Raw genomic sequence first — 18831 nt, forward strand, 5'->3', positions numbered from 1 at the left:
CTTTGTACTCTCAATGCTTATTGTGGCTTTTCTTTATTTGTAATGATCGAGAACCAAAAATCCTTATTTTTGTACACTTGGCTTTTAAGTTTTAATGTAAATGACAGGTGATGCTCATAAGAAGGGGGGGGGGGGGTGTATGTAAGCCCGCCTCCACCCAATACCCCCCAACCCCCACCGTTAATGTTATTTATGAATGCCTAGTCGCTCGTGTGCACGTACAAATCTGGATCACGTTTTAAATAATCGGGAGACCGCGGGAATCAATCGTATTGGATGGGGACACCTTCACGCGTGCACAGACGATAATTCATTTCGCTAGCTGCTTTTTAGATGCTGAGCTCGGCGGCGGCGGCGGCGGCGGGCTGTTGCGGTGCGTTGGGCTCCATCACGCTGGGTCAATACGCCAAGTAACCGGGGGCTGAGCAAGGCACCCGGAGAGGAGGGCTGTCCGACGAGGTAAGCCTGCTAACCCGTCTCTGCGTCCATCGACGCGGCTGCGAGTGTGCAACGTGCCCGCTTGTTTTGCGGCTCCGTCTGGGGTGAGAGGAGGGTGGAGGTGGTTGCTGGTGATGGAAGGGAGGGGGAGCGAACAAGCCCGGACATATCCATCCCGCAGCATCCCGTCGTGTTGTCCTAGTCCGGCTAAAGCATTTCAGACCGAATATACGTGAAGTGACACCAACGGGGGGGTTGATTGTTCCTATTGGGGATTATTTCTACAGACACGCACACACCCGCACACAAAAGGGCGAGCTCTCCGATCGTGAATGGGAAAATCTCCGTCGGATATTTATAGTTGCGGCTAACTGCTAGCTTGATGCTGGGCTCGCTTCGCTCAGCGGCCGGTTCGGCTGCCTCGCTGCTAGCCCCGCCGCATTGCAACGGCCGACCGGCGGCCGGGGCGTGTGCGGCGCGCAGCTGGGCCGGCCGTACGTCGCAGCCGCAGTTTGGCGGACGACTGTAACCCAGCGTCGACCTTGAAACTTAAAAGGAGGATGACATGTTATTTATAGCGAGTGGACAGCTCAGGTGCGTGTACGTGAGCATCAACCAACGTCGGAGAACACCTTTCAATAAGTACTGAAATGATCACGATTACGAGCTGTCGTCTCCCGTGCAACGTCGAAGAACAAGCTCCAACAGAAACGCTCCTCTCGAACGACAATCGGTAAGCGGAAGCATCCTCCGTTGAAAACAATGGAAAGCGTTAGCATTGAGCTAGGTGCAGCGGCCTCGGTGGGGCGCTCTTTTCTTTTGCCATTCACAATTAAATCTCAGCAAACAAACGCAGTTGTAGTGTTTGACAGTACCTGGGTCCCGAAACCCATGTCTGTCAAAACCGAGCAGCACATTTGCAACAAGGTTCGAATCTCGCGTGGATGTTTTTTCCGGCTCCCCGACGCATTAGCAAGGCATTTCTGTTTCATGCAAGGAGGAAGGGGGAACATGTTGAGAATCAAACCCAGAACCTCTGAACTGCGTGGCAAACGCGTCAGTGAAATTCCACCGCGCCTGTTATTTTGAGAACTTGTGGTTGGAATCGGTCCTTCGCTAGCTTGAATTGAATTGAATTGAATTGAATTCCTTTATTGTCACTGTTAACACAGTGTTGACTGTGAAAATCAGTTTGGCAGCTCCTCGTGGCAGGTCATGCACATACATGTATATCAAACAATATAAAATGCAATCTTAGGTCAGTCTTTGCAAGGGATGAGCAGGGGTGGGGGGGGTGGGGGTTTTAACAGCCTGATGAAAAAAGATGCCGCTCAATCTTGAAGTTCTCGATTTTAAAAAGCGGTCTAAAAAAAAAAACAAAAAAACAGCACGGCTCGATAGCCGCGTCAGGAATGCAATGGTCCAGCCAGGACTTCGTGACAACCAGGCGTCAGCGAGAAAAAGGCTGGGGGTGACTGGCCTGCACGGGCCAGCTTTTAGCTTGGCCACTAGTCCTCCACCCGCCTCCGCCTTCCATGTCCACGCCGTCCGCGCCACTACAAGCGCGGCCGCCAAATCCCCGGGGGAATCGTGTTCCAGAGAATCAAGTTCTTTTGCGGGCAGAAGGTGTTTACTGCGACCGACAACAGTTCCGCTCTGCTGTATTGCACACGTCACAAGCAGGGATGGGATAAGTACTAAAAATGTTACAAGAAAAGTTACAAAACTGCCAACAGCTGAGGAGCGCTGGGCTGCCGCGTCTGTGCGCGCCACCATCTTGCTCGGCAATCTTCAGATGTTTTCAGAATCTTAGGATTTCACTTCATTTTCATTTCAAGTTTGGCCTTTACGAGTCACGTGAAGTTGTGCTACTAATGCACCATCGCTTTACTGGTGCACATCGCAAATGTGTGAAAGGCAGTAGTGGGACAAAAACAAACTAGTTCACTAAGAATACTCGACTTGGGAACCCTAACTATTCTACTAGCGCACACAAATATCAAACAATAGTATACCTGAACTGACATCTCTACTGTGCAGATGTTACAGTCCTGCGCTGGCGGAGCAAGGGGGCCATTCGCTGACTTTAGGGTATTTTCCAATTTCACTTTGGTTTTTTTCAGCATTACCACACATATCATTGGTTTTTTTTTATCACTGTTTTCTGAAGAATATTTTTTGGGGTGTGGGGTTAAAAAAAAACACCCCCTAATTGTTTTACTCGTTTTTCACGGAAGACAGTAGTAGTGAATCTTGAGTAAGAAAGACGGCCATTACCGATGCGCCTCGGTCCTTCTACCACACTAGGGTGGTGTGAATGTTTGAAAGAACTAAAACCACTTCCACCCTTGCCGGCAGGTTGGTGAGGCCTCTGGCGGACAAGTCCCGGTCATGCTATCCTTGTGAGGTGGGGCGGGGCTACCTGGCCCGGAGGAGCAAGGAGGAGTCTGCTTTTATTAGCCACTCCTAAAGTCTCTTGACACAAAGGTGGGCCTGAGCCACGCACCCCGCTTCCTCCTTTGCTTGTCCTTGTCTAGCACCGCTACCATGACGCGGTCGCCTTGCTGGTGGAGAGCGTGAGGAAGTCTGGAAGGCGACCCTGCTCGGCCAGGGGACTCGGACTTGGTGAGTTGCGGGCGAAACGGCCTTCTCTACTGGCTCGAGCGGTATCAGAGGCGCCGATCGATAATGACGTGTTCCATGAAACTCCCATCGTTTTCTACAGTGTGGACTTTTGTAGGCTGATGCAAATCCGATTTCTGGCGGAAAACAATTCTGATTAATCGGCGCATCATTTTCAAAGGATGAAAAGGTTTTTGTTGTTGGGCGCAGAACTTTGTTCTTCACCAACATGAAAGAAACTCCCCAAGTGGTCAACTTTGATGTGACATTTGAACAAGAGGAATGTTTAAATAGCACCATTGGACTTTTGTCTTGAAATGGTGCACAAATGCGAGAACACTGTCTTCAGGGAAGCTGATGTGGATGAGAAAGCATTTACTTGTTCTTTTTTCTCCCTTAGTCCCTGCTGGACCCGAAAAGCCTCGCAGAGTGCTGGCCCCCAGATGGCTTGATGCCTGGTCAGTGAGCCGATCGCTTCAATTCCTTAAATAAGCATGTGAATGGTACAATGTGACGTTTTGGTTTTCTATACTGCTTGTCCCCACGGGGGGGTTGCAGGCGTGCTGGTGCCTATTCCAGAGATGAACAACCATTCGCACTCGCACTCACACCTAGGGACAATTTAGATGTAGGAGGAAACCGGAGTGCCCGGAGAAAAGCCACGTGGGCACGGGGAGAACATGCAAACTCCACACAGGGAGGGCAGGAGGTGGAATCCAACCCGCACCCTCCAAACTGTGAGGCAGGCGGACGTTCTAACCAGTGCACCACCGAGCCAACAAACAAACAAACTTTAGTTTGAACGTCACGGTCTTTTTCTTTTGGGAGCACAAACCCAACCCAACCCAACCTAACCTGAAGAGCGCTTACACATACGTATTTTTTGATTTTCTTTTCCCGCTCTAATTTGCTCTGCATGTGTGTCCTTAGAGAGCAGCTACTGGCAGCTCTGCCCTCCCTCCAAGTCCAGTCTGCAGGGGGGGTTGCTGAGCTCTAGTTTCCCTCCTGGCCCAGTCCCCCTGGCGCCGCCCGATGGCCACCTTCGGGAGGGGGGCGAGCCCCCGGTCAGCGCCCCCCAGCAGCACCGACCTCTGGCGCCCAGCGCCTCGGCATCGGAGCTTTCCCTTCCGGGGGCGGCGGTCCCTCCCGGCCCGGCTCCGCCTCCCCCTCCTCCCCCGCCACCCAAACGCCACTGCCGCTCCCTGTCAGTCCCGGAGGACCTGTCGCGCTGCCGCTACACGTGGCGGCCCAGCGCCTCTCGGGTCTGGACTCCCGTCAGTCGCCAGCAGTGCCACGGAGGAGTGGGCGGTGCTGGGGCCACGGCCGTGGTGGCGGGAGGCGGCGGTGGTGCCTGTCCGCTGCGCCCCCCGAGCTCCTCTCTGAACTCATCTCTGCACTCCTCGTCCAGTCCCACCTTCTTCAGCCTCGCGCTTTCGCCGGACTCGCCGTTGCCCTGGAACTTCCCCTGGGACCCCAGCGAAGCAGCAGCGGGGGGTGGTGCGTGTTGCTGTTTCTTCCCCTCGCCGTCCTCGTGCTCCTCGTCGCCCTCGCCGCTCCACCCGCCGCCGCCGCCGCCTCCCCAGCGGCGTTTCTCCCTCTCGCCGGTCCTCATCCGGGACTCGGCGGCGGCGGCAGCGGCAGCCTTCCTTCCTCCGGCTCCCGTTCAAGCAGCCCCGCCGCTTGTCTGCTGTGTGGCCGGCGGGGCAGCGGCGGCGGCCCCGGTGCCCGCCTCGCCTTCCTCGGCGTGCAGCACGCCGTCGTCCCTGCGCCGCAGCTTGCCTCCGCAGCTGCCGCGGTGCCACTCGCAGCCTTGCGACCTCCTGCTGCTCAAGCCCGGCCTGAAGAGACGCCGCGACCCTGACCGACCCTTCGCCCGCCCCGTCCTCGACTTCACCAAGATGACTCAGGTACGAGTCTAAACAAGTTTTCTCTTCGTGTCGTAAGTAGCGACTGTCAAACTCAAAGCTATTTAGCAAGATGTCTGTGTGAAAGAGTGCTTTGCTCCGGTCTCATCCTGCAGACCCGCAGTATCGACCCACAGTACTTGGAGCGCGGCGGCAGGCCGGCCTGCGGTGGCGGCGACTTTTTTGTCGGCGCGGAGTCATTTGTAGGCGATTTCCGGGGCTCCTGCTCACCGGCCGAGTGTCTGGGCAGGTCCAGCATCGGCCCTTTGAGCGAGAGCGACGAGGAGTGCCGCGAGGACGACGACGGGGAGGAAGACGAGGATGCAGATGAACGCGATGCGGCGCCACAGCCGCCGCAGCAGCAGCAGGCCGTCTTCGAGAGAGATTGTACAGAACTGGACTTGAATTTAATCGAAGAAAACTGATGCCTTTGTAAACGGAAGGCCGACCTTGTTTATTTTGGGGGTCCTTGAGGTGTTTTTTAATTCATGTTTTTTTTTATTGGATTGCTTTTATTATAGAATCAGAACTGTCCCGACACTCAGTCCCCGCCCTACCGTGCCAGAAGTCAATCGAAGCTGATTGAGGACAATGGTGATGACGTGACTGCTGGAGAGGCTCTGCCCTGGCTGTTGAAAAACCTTCTAAGGGAGAACCGTACAAAGAGGGGGCCAGATTTTGATGCGCCGGCGGCGTCCATCTGAAACATCACCGTGCGGGAAGGCAAGCCGTCCCATAGGCTCAGGTTAGACCAGGGGTCGGGAAGCTATGGCTCGCGAGCCAGATATGGCTCTTTTGGCGACGTTAAAAACGTTATTAAAAAGAATACATCGTTGGTCTTAATCAAAATACATGCATTTAATTGTATCGAGGTTTTTTTGAAATGGTATGGCTCTCACGGGAAATTATATTTAAAAAAATGGCCATTTATGGCTCTGTTCGCCAAAAAGGTTCCCGATCCCTGGGTTAGACAAATTACAACAAACTTGCTTTAAGGCTGCATTCAAAAAAGCCAGAAAGAAGCAAGCACTTGACGTCATCTCAGATATATACATATATATATATATATATATATATATATATATATATATATATTGCTAGTCAGGAAATTCAAAACAAAAACGTTGGCAGCCATGACATATTCTGTTACATGAACCACATTCTGTTCTGGACCAAAATCTGTGATTTAGGAAAGCCATTTTAAAAACAAGTAAGGGACATTGAAAAAAACAAGAGCACTTAGATGACAACAATATTCAATGGCAGGCATACATCTATTCTTTAACCTGCGTGAAAAACTGCTATTACTGCACTTTGCAACTTTTGAATTAGTTCATTGATTGAAGGTTGTTCAGATGTTGACCCACTCTGGTGCGGCGATGTGTTCAGGTGCACCCCGTTGCTGTGTTTGCGTCATCCTGTTCCTCCCAAGTAGTTACTGATGCTGTCGTCTACCTGGCTCTTCATACTTTGCTGTCACCTTCAGTGCGTGTGTGCGTGTGTGTGTGTGTGTGTGTTATGAATGACCAATGGCCCCGAAGAAAAGGCTCATCTGGTGAACCATGACAGACAACTTCAAAGACAATCTTAAAGATTACATGTTGGGATTATCAATTGGGTGCCTTTTGAGTGAAGATTTTTACATCTGGGAAAATGTAGAACACACGCGCGCATACACACACACACACACACACACACAGACCAACGTCACCACTTTCATTTAACTTTCATTCAATCCCACATTGCCCAAAATGAGCCTTAACAAAACATTGTGGAAATCAAAATGCGATAATGGAGGAATAAAACACAAACGTCTTTCTGTAGCTGTTCATTTCAGATGTTTCTTTTTTTATTTTTCCATATTTCCGATCAGGCATATGAGCTTGAGCACGATGGACAATGAGCTACTATGAACAAGTTAGAAAAAAGACTCGCCTTTTAATATAATTATTATTGTGTCTCAAAACAATGACATCATGGCAATTTGAAAAGCAGTTTGTGATTAAATTATTGAGAATTATTTTACAATGAACATGTGTGTCGTGTTTATTGTCTTGAGTGAACAAGGACTCAGTGGGGTAAAACAGATGTTTATCTATACAGTAGTTTACATAAACCCCAAAATTGACACCTTTACTTAAAAACAAGGAACCTTGTCATCAAATTGGCTTAATGCCAAGTGTCTATGGTTAGCAGTGATAGTCAAAGTCAGCTTTATTGTCAATCACTTCACACGCCAAGATACGCAGAGATCGACGGATGCCGACAATCTGATAGTCGACAGATATCTTGCTCACAGCATAGTCACTTTTTTTTTAATATTGCTTTTATTTTTGTTTATTATACAAATGTTTGAGTAGGGCATCATTTCTGTTGCCTCTTAGCCAGATCAATTTTGACAATTTTATATACCAGCAAACTTGTACTTGGTTGAATAAAATCAACTTTTTTTTAAAAAAAAATCCATCCATCTGAACCGCTTATAATAGTTGTATTTATTTTAGTCAATCAAATTCTTGCGGATGCTTTATTTGGTAAAACAAAACAACGAAACATTATTTGGTTGCATGACTGTATTATACTGCCACCGAATGGTCATGGCAGGCATACCAGGAGCATTAAATCATAACTAATTCTTTACGATGAGAAAACACAAGAACATATTCTAGAATGACATGTTACACTTTTGTAGTGCTGAGGCTTTATTTAAAAATAACTTGACAGGGCTTGTGGCATGCCTGAAAAGAATCCGTCATTGTTGGAAATAGATTGTGACTCAGTGCTTTGTTGTTGTTGTTGTTGTTGTTGTTTTCTCAACGTGATTCATAATTGCCAGCTAAAACATCAGCAATAGACAGCTCATCCAAAAAACGTGTTCCGTCCATCAGATTACACCATGCAAGTCTCATTCCGTCAGTTCTGTAGAGCCGAGGGGCCGTCAACTTCGGAGGCCGCTGTGACAGCCGGCGCCGGAGCAACACTGATGGGCACAACTCGCTCCTTCCCGTCCCCGGCCGCTCTCTCTCGCGGCGCCTGGATCTGCAGCTGCCCTCCCACCAGTGAACAGGTGACCGTCTCTGGGTCCACGCCATCTGGCAGGTCCAGCTCCTGCCTGAACTCCTGACACCTGTATGAGTAGGATCCTTTGCCGTCCTCCTGCTTCTTCTCCGTCTTCCCACTGACCCTCAGCTTCCGGCCCACCTGCTTCACGGACAGCTCCTCGGGGCAGAACTCCTGGGTGTCGAGGCTGATCGCAAAGCCGCTTCCGTCGGGGCTATACTGGTGGAAGGCGATGGGCCTGAAAGTGGCTGTCGCCGGTGTGTGGTCGATCTCCTCAAAGATCTTCTGGTGCAGCCTCTCCATATACTCCATGTTCTGCCTCATTTCCTGCATGTGGCGGAGCATCTCCTGCTCCATGTGGTAGAAGAGAGGCCTCGTTTCAGGCCACAGGCTGCGGATGGGCCAGTGAGCATCCATGAAGGGCCTCGGTGCAGTGGACAGCTGGAAGACGCTGGGGCACAACATCCTGCTTCCTCTTGCTTCTTGATCTACACAACTTGGGGTTTGCAGTATCTGATGTTGGGACGTCCCTGCTGCGTGTTTATATACACCCGGCCGAAAGTTCCAGCAGCATTCCCGTGTGTGTGTGTGTGTGTGTGTGTGTGTGTGTGTGTGTGTGTGTGTGTGTGTGTGTGTGTGCGTGTGTGTGCGTGTGTGTGCGTGTGCGCGCATATGCGTGTCAGAGTCTAAATGCAGCCCCGGCGGCTGCCGCATGCCGACATGTCGCACATCAAACTATTTCCGACGCCAGACTCTGTCATAGGCTTAATACGGTTACGTTGGTGCAAAGTAATGAAGTATTTTAATAGTGTACTTGAGGATTTTTTCAGGTTGACACAATATGTTCTGTGTCAATATTATCATGCTTATAACTCAAAACTGTTGTTGGTCAAATCATCTTTTCCTTTTGAAATGATCAGACGGACACTGCGACATCGATGATATTTTGTTTGATTTAGTCTGCTGTTGGTGGATTGAAAATCCATTGGAATGAGAAAGTTTACACTGCAGGGGTAGGCAATTGCGGTCCTTGGGGGCCGGCCGGCCGGTGTCCTGCATGTTTTCACACCTGATTCAAATGGTCAGATAATTAGCAAGGTCTGCAGAAGCTGGATAACAATCGTGATCATTTGAATAAGGTGTGCTGCAGCAGAGAGACAGACCTATAAAACATGCAGGACATCGGCCCTCGAGGACCGGAATTGCCTACCCCTGGTTTACAGGTTTGATGTCAGTATCATGAATTATTTCGTGCCTTAATATTTAGTTAGGATTTTTTTTTTACACTTTCTAATCACAATGCCCAAGTTATGTTTTATGCACCACTCAATTTGTCCACGGAATAGAGCTGCATTTCTTTTGAACTTAATTGCTTGTTCGTTTAGATTTCTTTTAGTTAAATTGTGTTTTACATGACCAGTACTTTAATTTTTCCATGGGGTTAAACTGCAGTCATAATCTTTTTTTTCTTGAGCTGACGAGGAGTCGCTCCCGGGTCAGGCTTCTGGACGGAAAACAACCATATATGGCCCGGGGAAGAGATGACGTAAGAGAGACGTTCTCCTAGATGTAGGCCAAATTCGAGTTGTTGACGTTGTCCCGTCACTTCCGGTCATGGCGGTTGGCAATAGTTTAGGAGGTACAGCATTGCCGTCAGATATATATGATTACATTTTGGTTTATATAAATGTGTATCTATAGTAGCCCGCAAAAATGGGTGAAATTCTGGTAGTTAATGTTATTCGGCATTTGCATGAGAAAAAAAAAGAGATCATACCCGGAAGGCTACTGGCAGAGTAACAGGAAAGTCCCGGCTTTGCCCATATATGGGCTTCCGTCTCGCCTTACTTGTCAAACTACGTCACGACAGGAGTCTATAAAGGTCCAACCTCAAGAAGGAATTCTGTCGGATCTCATGTTTAAAACTCACCGTGCGCAACAAGTGAAAACACCGACCGGAAAAAGCAGTCATCCCCTCATTTACACAAAATAGTCGCCGGGACTCCTTGGGATCCCAGACAAGACGTAAACTTGCGTTGGCTTCTTCCGAGGGTCCGAGCCCCGATAAGAAGCAAAAGCGATTCCCCCACGCGCCCCCCGCCCCCGCAACAGTCGAGTGGTGTTGTCTCGGACCACCAGAAGCGGTCAAACCACAGAGGGATGGCCGCGACCAAAGCGGAGCTCCTCCTCTCGGCCGTGCAGATCTCCGAGCCGCTGGCCGTCTTCCCGACCGTCCTGTCCCCCCTGGAAGGCTACCCGAAGCTGGAGGATCTGCAACTGCTTCTGCAGAACACCGCCGAGGGCGGAGGTCTGCTGAGCGGTGAAGTAGGGGACTACGGAGGTGGGTGGTTCCATTTGTTCAATTTGTCTGACACAATGTCATATTTGCCCAATAAAAAATTGAATAATAATTAATAATAATCCCCAAACGAAATGTCCAAATGTTCAAGTTAAAATGCTATTTGAATTTTATTAACTATGTGAAGTTAAACGTTGTAACCATGCAACCGAGCTGCGATTGTTTTGTAGACCGCTAGAGGAAGCCCTGGCGCATGCCACACTTTGTAAATCATAGTCTTTCGATTCAGACTGCTATGCTAATGTTACAAGCATAAAAAAATCATTCACAGATTTTGGAGGGGCAACCTATGATTATTAAACAATGACTCAGTGGGGCAAATATATGTTTATATTCAACAAAAAAGACAAATAATTTCACCATTACGTAAAAGCAAGCAACATTGTCTTCAAATTGTCTTAATGCAAAGTGCCTTTGACATGTTAAGAGTTAGCATTGGTAGTCAACAGATATTGTACTCACAGTCATACCTTATGTTAAATAGCACACTTTTTTTTTTTTTAATCATGGTTTATTGTACAAATGTGCACCAGTGGTGCACTGGGTAGCACGTCCGCCTCACAGTTAGGAGGGTGCGGGTTCGATTCCACCTCCGACCCTCCCTGTGTGGAGTTTGCATGTTCTCCCCGACCCCGCGTGGGTATTCTCCGGGCACTCCGGTTTCCTCCCACATCCCAAAAACATGCTTGGTAGGCCTATTGAGCACTCCAAATTGTCCCTAGGTGTGAGTGCGAGTGCGAATGGTTGTTCGTCTCTGCGTGCCCTGCGATTGGCTGGCAACCAGTTCAGGGTGTCTCCCGCCTACTACCCGATGACGGCTGGGATAGGCTCCAGTGGGGACAAAGCGGTTCAGAAGATGGATGGATGGATGATGGATGGATGGACAAATGTTTGGGCACTGTGTAATTTCTGTTGCCGCTTGCCCAGATCGTTAATGACAGTTGATTATATATTTCGGCAAACTTCTACCTGGTTGAATAAAATTCACTTTTTTTTATAGATCCTTATTGTAATGGCCTCACATGCAGAAAGGGTTGTGATGTCTTTTCCTCAGCTGTTCACTGCAAAAAAACACAAGGAGCACACTCGTGCTGGAGCTGCTGGCGTTGTCTCGCCAGTGTTGTGATATTGGCTCATGTTGTGTTTCAGACCTTTTGTCAGAACTGGCCGATCTGCAGAACCTCCCCCCACTGACCCCTCGCGTCCCCTCTTTGGCATACGGCGGCCGCTTCACCTTCGAGCCGTCATCCACGACCGGCGGCGGGAGCAACATGTGGCCGGAGCCTCTCTTCAGCATCTTTAGCAGTTTGGTCAGCGTCGCGGCTCCTTCAGCTCCCTCCTCAGCTCCGTCCGTGACGTCGACGTCTGGCCAGCCGAGATTCAGCTGCATCTCCACCGACGTCTGCTCCATCTTCTCAGTGGCGCCAACGGTCACCACTGCCGCTATGGACCCTCAGCCGGCCCACTACCTGTCGCAGGGGCTACCTCCAGCCTACCCGGCCCAGAGACTGCCCGTGCTCCCGGACTACATCCTGCCGCAGTCACAGGACACCCAGCTCTTAAAGCGGGAGCGGAAGGCCGCCATGTTGCGAGGTGGCAATCCACCACAGCCGCCACTCACGCCACTCTCCACCATCAAGGCCTTCTCCTCTTCACAACTCCCTGAGCAGCCCCTCGCCACCTGCAGGCGGAAGATGGTGGGCATAGCGTCCCCTCAGGAACGTCCCTATATGTGCCCGGCGAACGGTTGCGAGCGCCGCTTCTCCCGCTCTGATGAGCTGACCCGCCACGTGCGCGTGCACACGGGCCAGAAACCCTTCCAGTGCCGTATCTGCATGCGCAGCTTCAGCCGCAGCGACCACCTGACCACTCACATTCGCACCCACACAGGCGAGAAACCCTTCGCCTGTGGCGAGTGCGGACGCAAGTTCGCCCGGAGCGATGAGCGCAAGCGCCACACCAAGATCCACCAGAGGCACCAGGACCGGACGGTCGTCGCTGGGTCTCCCGCTATCGCCGCGCCTCCCTCCTCCTCCACGGCTTGCTCCTCCTCCTACTCCTCGCCAGCTCGCGGCTCCTCCTCACCCGTGCCTTCTATCTTTGAGTCGAGCTCCTTCCCCAAGCACTACTCCTCGCCCAGCGGTTCCTCGCCTCTCCAATTGGAGCGTCCGCCCAGCACAGCTTCGCTCCACGACATGTGCTCGTTGGGACGTCGGCCCTCCCTCTGATGGTTCCATATCCTCACTGAGCACAAACGCAGAGAGGAAAACCTCAGAGCTGAAAGCAGCAGCCAATGGGCCCTCGCGCATTCATTTGTAGACTTCAAATGACCATCAAAGTCCTGCAAATTTCATGACTTGGTCGGACTGCTATCCGGGGCATTTCTTCCCCCCGCAAGTCTTTCAGGGCTGCTGCTAAGTTTGGGACAGTTGCGCTTGGGACCCCTAAAATGCAGGTATTTTCATCAGAATGCGCTTTCTGCCTTGTTGAATAATATTTTGAAATAGAAACACAACGATTCCAAGAGGTACAACAAATGCACACCAACAGTGACATTAAAGAAATTGATCTGGTCAAACACACTTTGTCAAATCAAAGTAAATAAACTATGTGTATAATATATACAGTAAATATATATGAACATTTTGTATAAATGATTTGGTTTACCTACTGTGTAGGTTTGCATGTTCACATGCATTTGATACAAAATATATAGTCCAGTGAACATAAGAATAAAAATATGGAGCGCAAAAAAATGAACTGACATTCTACATCACAATGAGATTACAAATATTAATGGAGTGTTTTATTTCAGTTTACCGTCATGTTCTGCAGGAGTTTGATAACGAACCTGATCAACTGATTGGCAAATATACCGCCAGTGTGTTTTACGAGGGAAACTTCCAAAACATGCAAGAATGCGGACCCCGAGGACTGAGGTTTGGACACCCCTTGTACGTGCGCATGTGCGCCCATGTGTACGCGCGTGTGCTCGTGTACGCGCGTGTGCTCGTGTACGCGCATGTGCGTGTGTGCGCGTGTGCGTTTGAGTGACTGCACTTTGTCCCTACCAAGATTTTGAACCCAAATATAGAGTTTCCTGTTGTGGCGGATATCCTCATGCCCAAATGTGGAGGTTCTTACGGGACTGGCAATTTTAGACCGTTCCATTCCGCATGCGTGCAACACGCCCGGTTTACAGCAGCCCCATTGCGTTCCAATAATACAAACTATTTGAATTTTCTGGAAAATAATTAAAAACGCCTGCAAAGCTTATTTTTATTTTGTTTGCCACTCTCACACACATTCACATCGTCATGTGTGGGAATCGAATTTATGGTCTCGGCACACAAGACAAGCAAGTGCACTCCTACACCATCAGCAACTCCCCTGCAAAGCTCACGAGGCTAAGCGGATGAGAAAATGGTCTTTCAGGACCTGAACTAGGACCGTATGTGCGCATGCGCGTTGTGACGTCACCAAGTGGTCTTTAATGTCGGACTTGACTACGTTCTTTAGCTATCCTGTTATACAAAATATATACTGGAAAGAAAATAAATGACTACAAAGCTAGAGGTAAACTGAAACGCCCAACGCCTCGCAGAATCGAGTTCGTGTTAACACTATAGTGTAACACTCATAATGTATAATGTTGCTCGGTAAATAATTGTTAGCGCGATAGCATGTCCCCAGTAGTATTCAGTTGGACTGCAGTCATTTTGTCGTCTTTTTTTTATTGAAGTGTGGCGGGAATTTCATTCCGGATTGTTTTTCTTAGGGAATAAAAGTTGGGGTTGGTCTCGCATCACCAGTGGTTTCCGTAGTGTAGTGGTTATCACGTTCGCCTCACACGCGAAAGGTCCCCGGTTCGAAACCGGGCGGAAACACTTTTCGTTTCTATTTCTGCAATTTTATCTTGGGTAACTTGAAAACACCATGGCTATTATTCACCGAACGTATTTGCTAAATTTAAACCGAGGATTTTGATAATTGCAGGAACCACAAGAAAAGATAAGGTGCAGTACTCTTGCCAAAGGCACTACAGTTCAAATGAACACACAGTTTAATTTATTCTTTATTTTTTCAGTTTTTAAATGTGTGATTCCTGCAAATCACTAAAAATTGTAATGACTAGGGATGCACGATATCCCCGGCCGATAATTATCGACCGATATTGGCATCTGTGACGTGTTAGGATACGGATTTTAGCTATTGATCTGACTCCAAATTGCGATCAACACTTAACACGAGTTGCTATGTCCCAATCCACACACTGGCGCACCAAACAATTTCGCGAGTTCCTTCTGTCAAAGAGAAGACCAGTAGATCAATCCGACCAAATTTACCAATTGTTTATTCCTGACAAAGCGCACTAATACAGGCCTGGGTCCCGGGTCCCGGGTCCCTCACATTAAAACTTGTGCTTTTTTGTGACCACCAAAAGACCACACTTTCTTCCGGGTTGCCCTGTTTTAAAGAAACACAATATGAATCTTAAAACATGCAAAACATTGTGTGACGATTGGTCGACGGCCATCTCCTCCCCGTCGAGGTGTTATCGCTGTGGTCAGGCGGTTGGGTTTTTTCCTCTCGAAGCCCGACCACCTGGACGTGGTGTTCTTCTTTGTTCTCGTTCCTCACCGACCTTGAGGTGTTATCGTCCGGTACTCCCTTCGTCCGGTACTCCCTGTCTGGGCCTGTTCCGCAACACTTTGAAGAAAACAAGTTCATGCAGTGTGCCTGCACATTCCTCACCCCCCACCAATCCACACGAGCACTCCAATACTAGATATTATATTGATATTTGCCTTCCGACCCAATCGGTCCTATGAGGATGCCATCTGCTCTGCCCTCCACTCTGCCCTCACCCACCTGGAGAACAGGGACTCGTATGTGAGATTGCTGTTTGTGGACTTCAGTTCTGCATTCAACACCATTGTTCCACAACGTCTCATCTGCAAGCTCGGCAAGCTGGGCCTCAGTACCTCCCTTTGCAACTGGCTACTGGACTTCCTCTGTCAGAGGCCTCAAGTAGTCCGTGTGGGCGACAATGTCTCCGGCAGCATCACGCTGAGCACGGGGGCCCCTCAAGGCTGCCTGCTCAATCCGCTGCTCTTCACCCTGCTGAAGCATGACCGCACTGCGACCTACAGCAGCAACCGCGTGGTGAAATATGCCGACGACGCGACTGTGGTGGGTGGGTCTCATCACCGGGGGCGACGAGACTCAATACAGGTCGGAGATCGACCTTCTAGCCACGTGGTGCAGGGACAACAACCTGCAGCTGAACGTCAGCAAGACCAAGGAGATTATCGTTGACTTCCGGAAGGGTCACACCCACCACCTGCCGCTGACCGTCGACGGTGCTGTGATGGAGAGTGAGCAGCACCAGATTCCTGGTGGTGCACATCAGTGAGGACCTCTCCTGGACCACCAACGCCGCGTCGCTGGCGAAGAAAGCTCAGCGCCGCCTGTACTTTCTGCGGAAACTCAGGCGAACAAGTGCTCCTCCCGCCATCGTGACCACATTGTACCGTGGCACCATTGAGAGCGTCCTCTCCAGTTGTATCACTGTGTGGGGTGGTGGCTGCTCTGAGTACAACATGAAGCAGGATCTGAGGAAAAGTAGCTTTATTCACAGTTTAAGAACAATTTGGTCAACGCAATTAAAAAAATCATAAATCAGATCGTCAAAGCACGATGGAGAAAGTTGTTGAATTTCAGTCCGGTTGACCTGACGTGGTCGAATCTAGTCAAGAGTGTAGATGTTCTCCTGAACTGGTCTTCTCATCCTGATCTCGTAGATGATGTGAGGTGGTTCCTCACTTGAAAAACTGGAAGAGAGAATTATTCCATGATGTCAGGTCTCTTCAAACTACTTTCCATTTGTGGCCAATTTTTATTTTGGACCAAAATGAATCCAAACCCTTAAACGGCGGCCTCATTTGAGCAGATGATGGCTTGCGGGAATACCCGTAGCAAAAAGTATTCATCTGCTATTCCCAATAGGTGAAAAGGCTCTCGTCAAGATATTTGGCCTTTAAAAGACTCAGTTGAATAGAGAGAGTTTAAAAAAAGAACGACGTGCTCACCAGCCACGCCTTAATGCCGCCCCGGAAGAGCCACCTGTACGATAGAGAGTGCAAGAGAGAGTGTGTGAGAAAGAGAGAGAGCGAGAGTTTGAGAGTGAGAGACAACGACAACATTCCAGTTGACAGACTTCATATTCACGCCGGCAATGAGGACAAAGACGTACGCTTGAAGGCCAGGCACAAAAAAATGGCCGCCAGCGTTGTCAGCAGGCTGAGGGAGAGCGACAGGACAGGAATGTTGATGTGAAGGGAGAGTGACGCAGCGGGCTTGACCGCCTGAAAGACAACCAGTTTGACTTGCACGTTTCTTAAGTCCATTTTAGCCTTAGCTTAGCCACTTAACTTCGCTCGAGTTAAGCTAACACTTTTTCTATACCGGCTGCGTGCTTTATCTGCCGGAGCAAGTGACTTAGCTCGTCTACTACTTTCCGTATCTATTTGGGTTAACTGTCTGCAAAGTACCTTCGCTAACTACTGATCAATTTTAGAAAGCTCGTTTTGCGTTTGAAACAAATTCCTTGCTCTAACAATCTTCGCCGGCCGAGCTGTTTGACTTGTAAACCGTTTTTGTTCGAAAGAATGCTTCGTTTCAAAATGCAATATGTCATGTTACTCACAGTAATCGTGGTGGAGTGCAGCTTTGTCGAGTTCCCCTTGACAAGGTCCAGCTGAGGCGACAGAGGCAGTGTGTTCCCATTAACTGCCAAAACAAAGCGATTAAGAGTTATCAAATCAATCAACTCTTATTTCAATGATGAACTGCCAATTGGACTGATTCCATCAGAATCCAATTTGGTGTCCCGGAAGGTTTTGTACTATCCCTATTATTATTTTGCAAGATGTGCCATTGTGGATTGTCTGACCTCCAGAAGTCGTCGACGCCTCTGTGACTTGTATTGTTGTGCTTGTTGTTGTTGTTGTTGTTGTTGTTGTTGTGCTTGTTGTTGTAGGACTGTTGATTGAAGCTGACAGGGGGAAAAAAAAAAAGCAAGAAAAGCAGTGCTACAGGTAAAGCGGTCCCAGGGTCCTGCATGTTTTCTGTGTCTGCCTGCTGGCCGAAATCAATGAGCGAACTAATGCGCACCTTTGACCACCCGCAGGTTCATGATCACCTTCCTGTCATTGAACAGCCCGTCAATGTCCACCCTGCAGCAGTATGGCCCGCTGTCGCTCCGCCTCACGTCTGCGATGTCCAAGTCCATTTGTCCTTCCAGGATGTCTCCCGTCAGCCGGTAGCGCTCATCCGCCTGCGGTGGGGTCACAGGCGCTTTGACGATACCACCGGGCTCCGTTGTAAAAGTGCCTCGGCCTTCACCTCGGAGATGACACCGTTCTCGTCGCTCTGGATCAGGGTGTTGCTGCACCAGAGGGTTCCGCAGCCACGGCCCCAGCAAACCCGACTCAGCCCGAATCGCTTCACCGAGTACTGGCAGGACAGCGAGGCCACGCCGCCTTCGCTCACTTTGTAACAGCAAATGGGAACGACGGCACCTGCCGTGAGATGCAAACTTGGACTTAGGAGACAATGCGCTGCCGCATTACTCTTCGGATATTGACTGATGGATGAAAACATCCAGCCGTCCATTTTCTAAAGCTCTTGTCCCAAGCGCACTGGCCACTGCTCTGCTGCGATGCATGCATGCATGCATGCAAAAAAAAGGTCTTACCCCAACGAGTAAGGCAACATCCCGATGCCGTGGAGACAAAGAGTTACTTCAAATCTTATCATTTCATGCCTTTGTTGATCTCGACAGTGATGAATCTTGTGATTTCGGCATCTCACCTGAGAGAAGGAGGAGCACGGCGACAAAGGTCTGAGGAGTGAGACCATGGCAAGGCGACGCGAAGGCCATCGTGGTGTTTGACTGTGTGTGCTCATTGTCAGACCACTCTTAGACTGACGGAGCTCTGAGCCTGTGAGTGCGTGCGTGCGTGCGTGTGGGCGGTTGGGTGTTACAATCATAAAGACTTCATTGATTCGTGCTGAATGTTAGCTGTGTTTTGCACCCTCGGAGCTTTATGGTTAGAAAATGGCAAGTATATTTTGCGCATTTTCGGATTCTGTTTGGGTGATTACGTTTGTCTTATTGTACAAAAAATAGAGTGGGATGGCAACAAGTGATTGAAGGTTAAAAGTCTATTTCCTCATTGTTATAAATCTTATTTCCCTCCAACCAGAATCTATTTTTTGGGTTGTACTGTACTGTCGATGGAAAACAAGAAGTGAAGGAATTAATTGATGGAAGGAAGGCGAGAGGGAAGTCTGGGAGTCCCTCCTAAAGCTGCTGCCCCCGCGACCCGACCCCGGATAAGTGGAAGAAGTTGGATGGATGGATGGATGGATGGATGGATGGAT

General features: G+C 49.5%; 4 protein-coding genes and 1 non-coding gene across 11 annotated transcripts; 3 read left to right on the top strand and 2 right to left on the bottom strand.

The window, feature by feature from the left end:
* The first annotated feature begins 163 nt into the window (after positions 1 to 163).
* Positions 164 to 6984, top strand: fam53c (family with sequence similarity 53 member C). 5 transcript variants are annotated; one of them, XM_085936844.1, is made up of 6 exons: positions 498 to 1171; positions 2797 to 3063; positions 3461 to 3518; positions 3991 to 4967; positions 5081 to 5396; positions 5486 to 6984. In XM_085936844.1, the coding sequence occupies exons 3-5, from the start codon at positions 3512 to 3514 to the stop codon at positions 5387 to 5389; spliced, it is 1293 nt and encodes a 430-aa protein (XP_085792970.1). In that variant the 5' UTR covers positions 498 to 1171; positions 2797 to 3063; positions 3461 to 3511; the 3' UTR covers positions 5390 to 5396; positions 5486 to 6984. The 5 variants fall into 5 exon arrangements, 4 of the variants coding, with proteins under 4 accessions (XP_085792968.1, XP_085792970.1, XP_085792969.1 ...); XR_015068802.1 differs by having other exon boundaries at positions 512 to 1171; positions 5081 to 5709; positions 6354 to 6984; XM_085936842.1 differs by lacking the exon at positions 498 to 1171 and adding an exon at positions 164 to 459 and having other exon boundaries at positions 5081 to 6984.
* hspb9l (heat shock protein, alpha-crystallin-related, b9-like) lies at positions 6468 to 9129 on the bottom strand. Its single transcript, XM_085936850.1, has one exon. It carries the CDS (start codon positions 8736 to 8738, stop codon positions 7878 to 7880), a length of 861 nt encoding a protein of 286 aa, XP_085792976.1. The 5' UTR covers positions 8739 to 9129; the 3' UTR covers positions 6468 to 7877.
* LOC147043636 (early growth response protein 1-A-like) lies at positions 9119 to 14801 on the top strand. 3 transcript variants are annotated; one of them, XR_015068804.1, is made up of 3 exons: positions 9119 to 10365; positions 11533 to 12838; positions 13199 to 14801. XR_015068804.1 is itself a non-coding variant. In XM_085936846.1 (2 exons), the coding sequence occupies exons 1-2, from the start codon at positions 10185 to 10187 to the stop codon at positions 12609 to 12611; spliced, it is 1260 nt and encodes a 419-aa protein (XP_085792972.1). In that variant the 5' UTR covers positions 9119 to 10184; the 3' UTR covers positions 12612 to 13190. The 3 variants fall into 3 exon arrangements, 1 of the variants encoding a protein (XP_085792972.1); XR_015068803.1 differs by having other exon boundaries at positions 13219 to 14801; XM_085936846.1 differs by lacking the exon at positions 13199 to 14801 and having other exon boundaries at positions 11533 to 13190.
* trnav-cac (transfer RNA valine (anticodon CAC)) lies at positions 14198 to 14270 on the top strand. The gene has a single exon. It is a non-coding gene; the product is annotated as a tRNA-Val (tRNA).
* Positions 14802 to 15384: 583 nt separating the features above from the next.
* timd4 (T cell immunoglobulin and mucin domain containing 4) lies at positions 15385 to 18328 on the bottom strand. The gene is made up of 8 exons (XM_085935662.1): positions 18259 to 18328; positions 17791 to 17966; positions 17560 to 17722; positions 17339 to 17440; positions 17093 to 17175; positions 16640 to 16751; positions 16476 to 16509; positions 15385 to 16217 (listed from the first exon to the last, which is right to left on the bottom strand). The coding sequence occupies exons 1-8, from the start codon at positions 18326 to 18328 to the stop codon at positions 16133 to 16135; spliced, it is 825 nt and encodes a 274-aa protein (XP_085791788.1). The 3' UTR covers positions 15385 to 16132.
* Between the last annotated feature and the right edge of the window lie 503 nt (positions 18329 to 18831).

Source organism: Syngnathus leptorhynchus, chromosome 17, assembly GCF_054491065.1.
Source record: "Syngnathus leptorhynchus isolate UIUO chromosome 17, UIUO_Slep, whole genome shotgun sequence".
In the NCBI taxonomy this organism is placed as follows: domain Eukaryota; kingdom Metazoa; phylum Chordata; class Actinopteri; order Syngnathiformes; family Syngnathidae; genus Syngnathus; species Syngnathus leptorhynchus.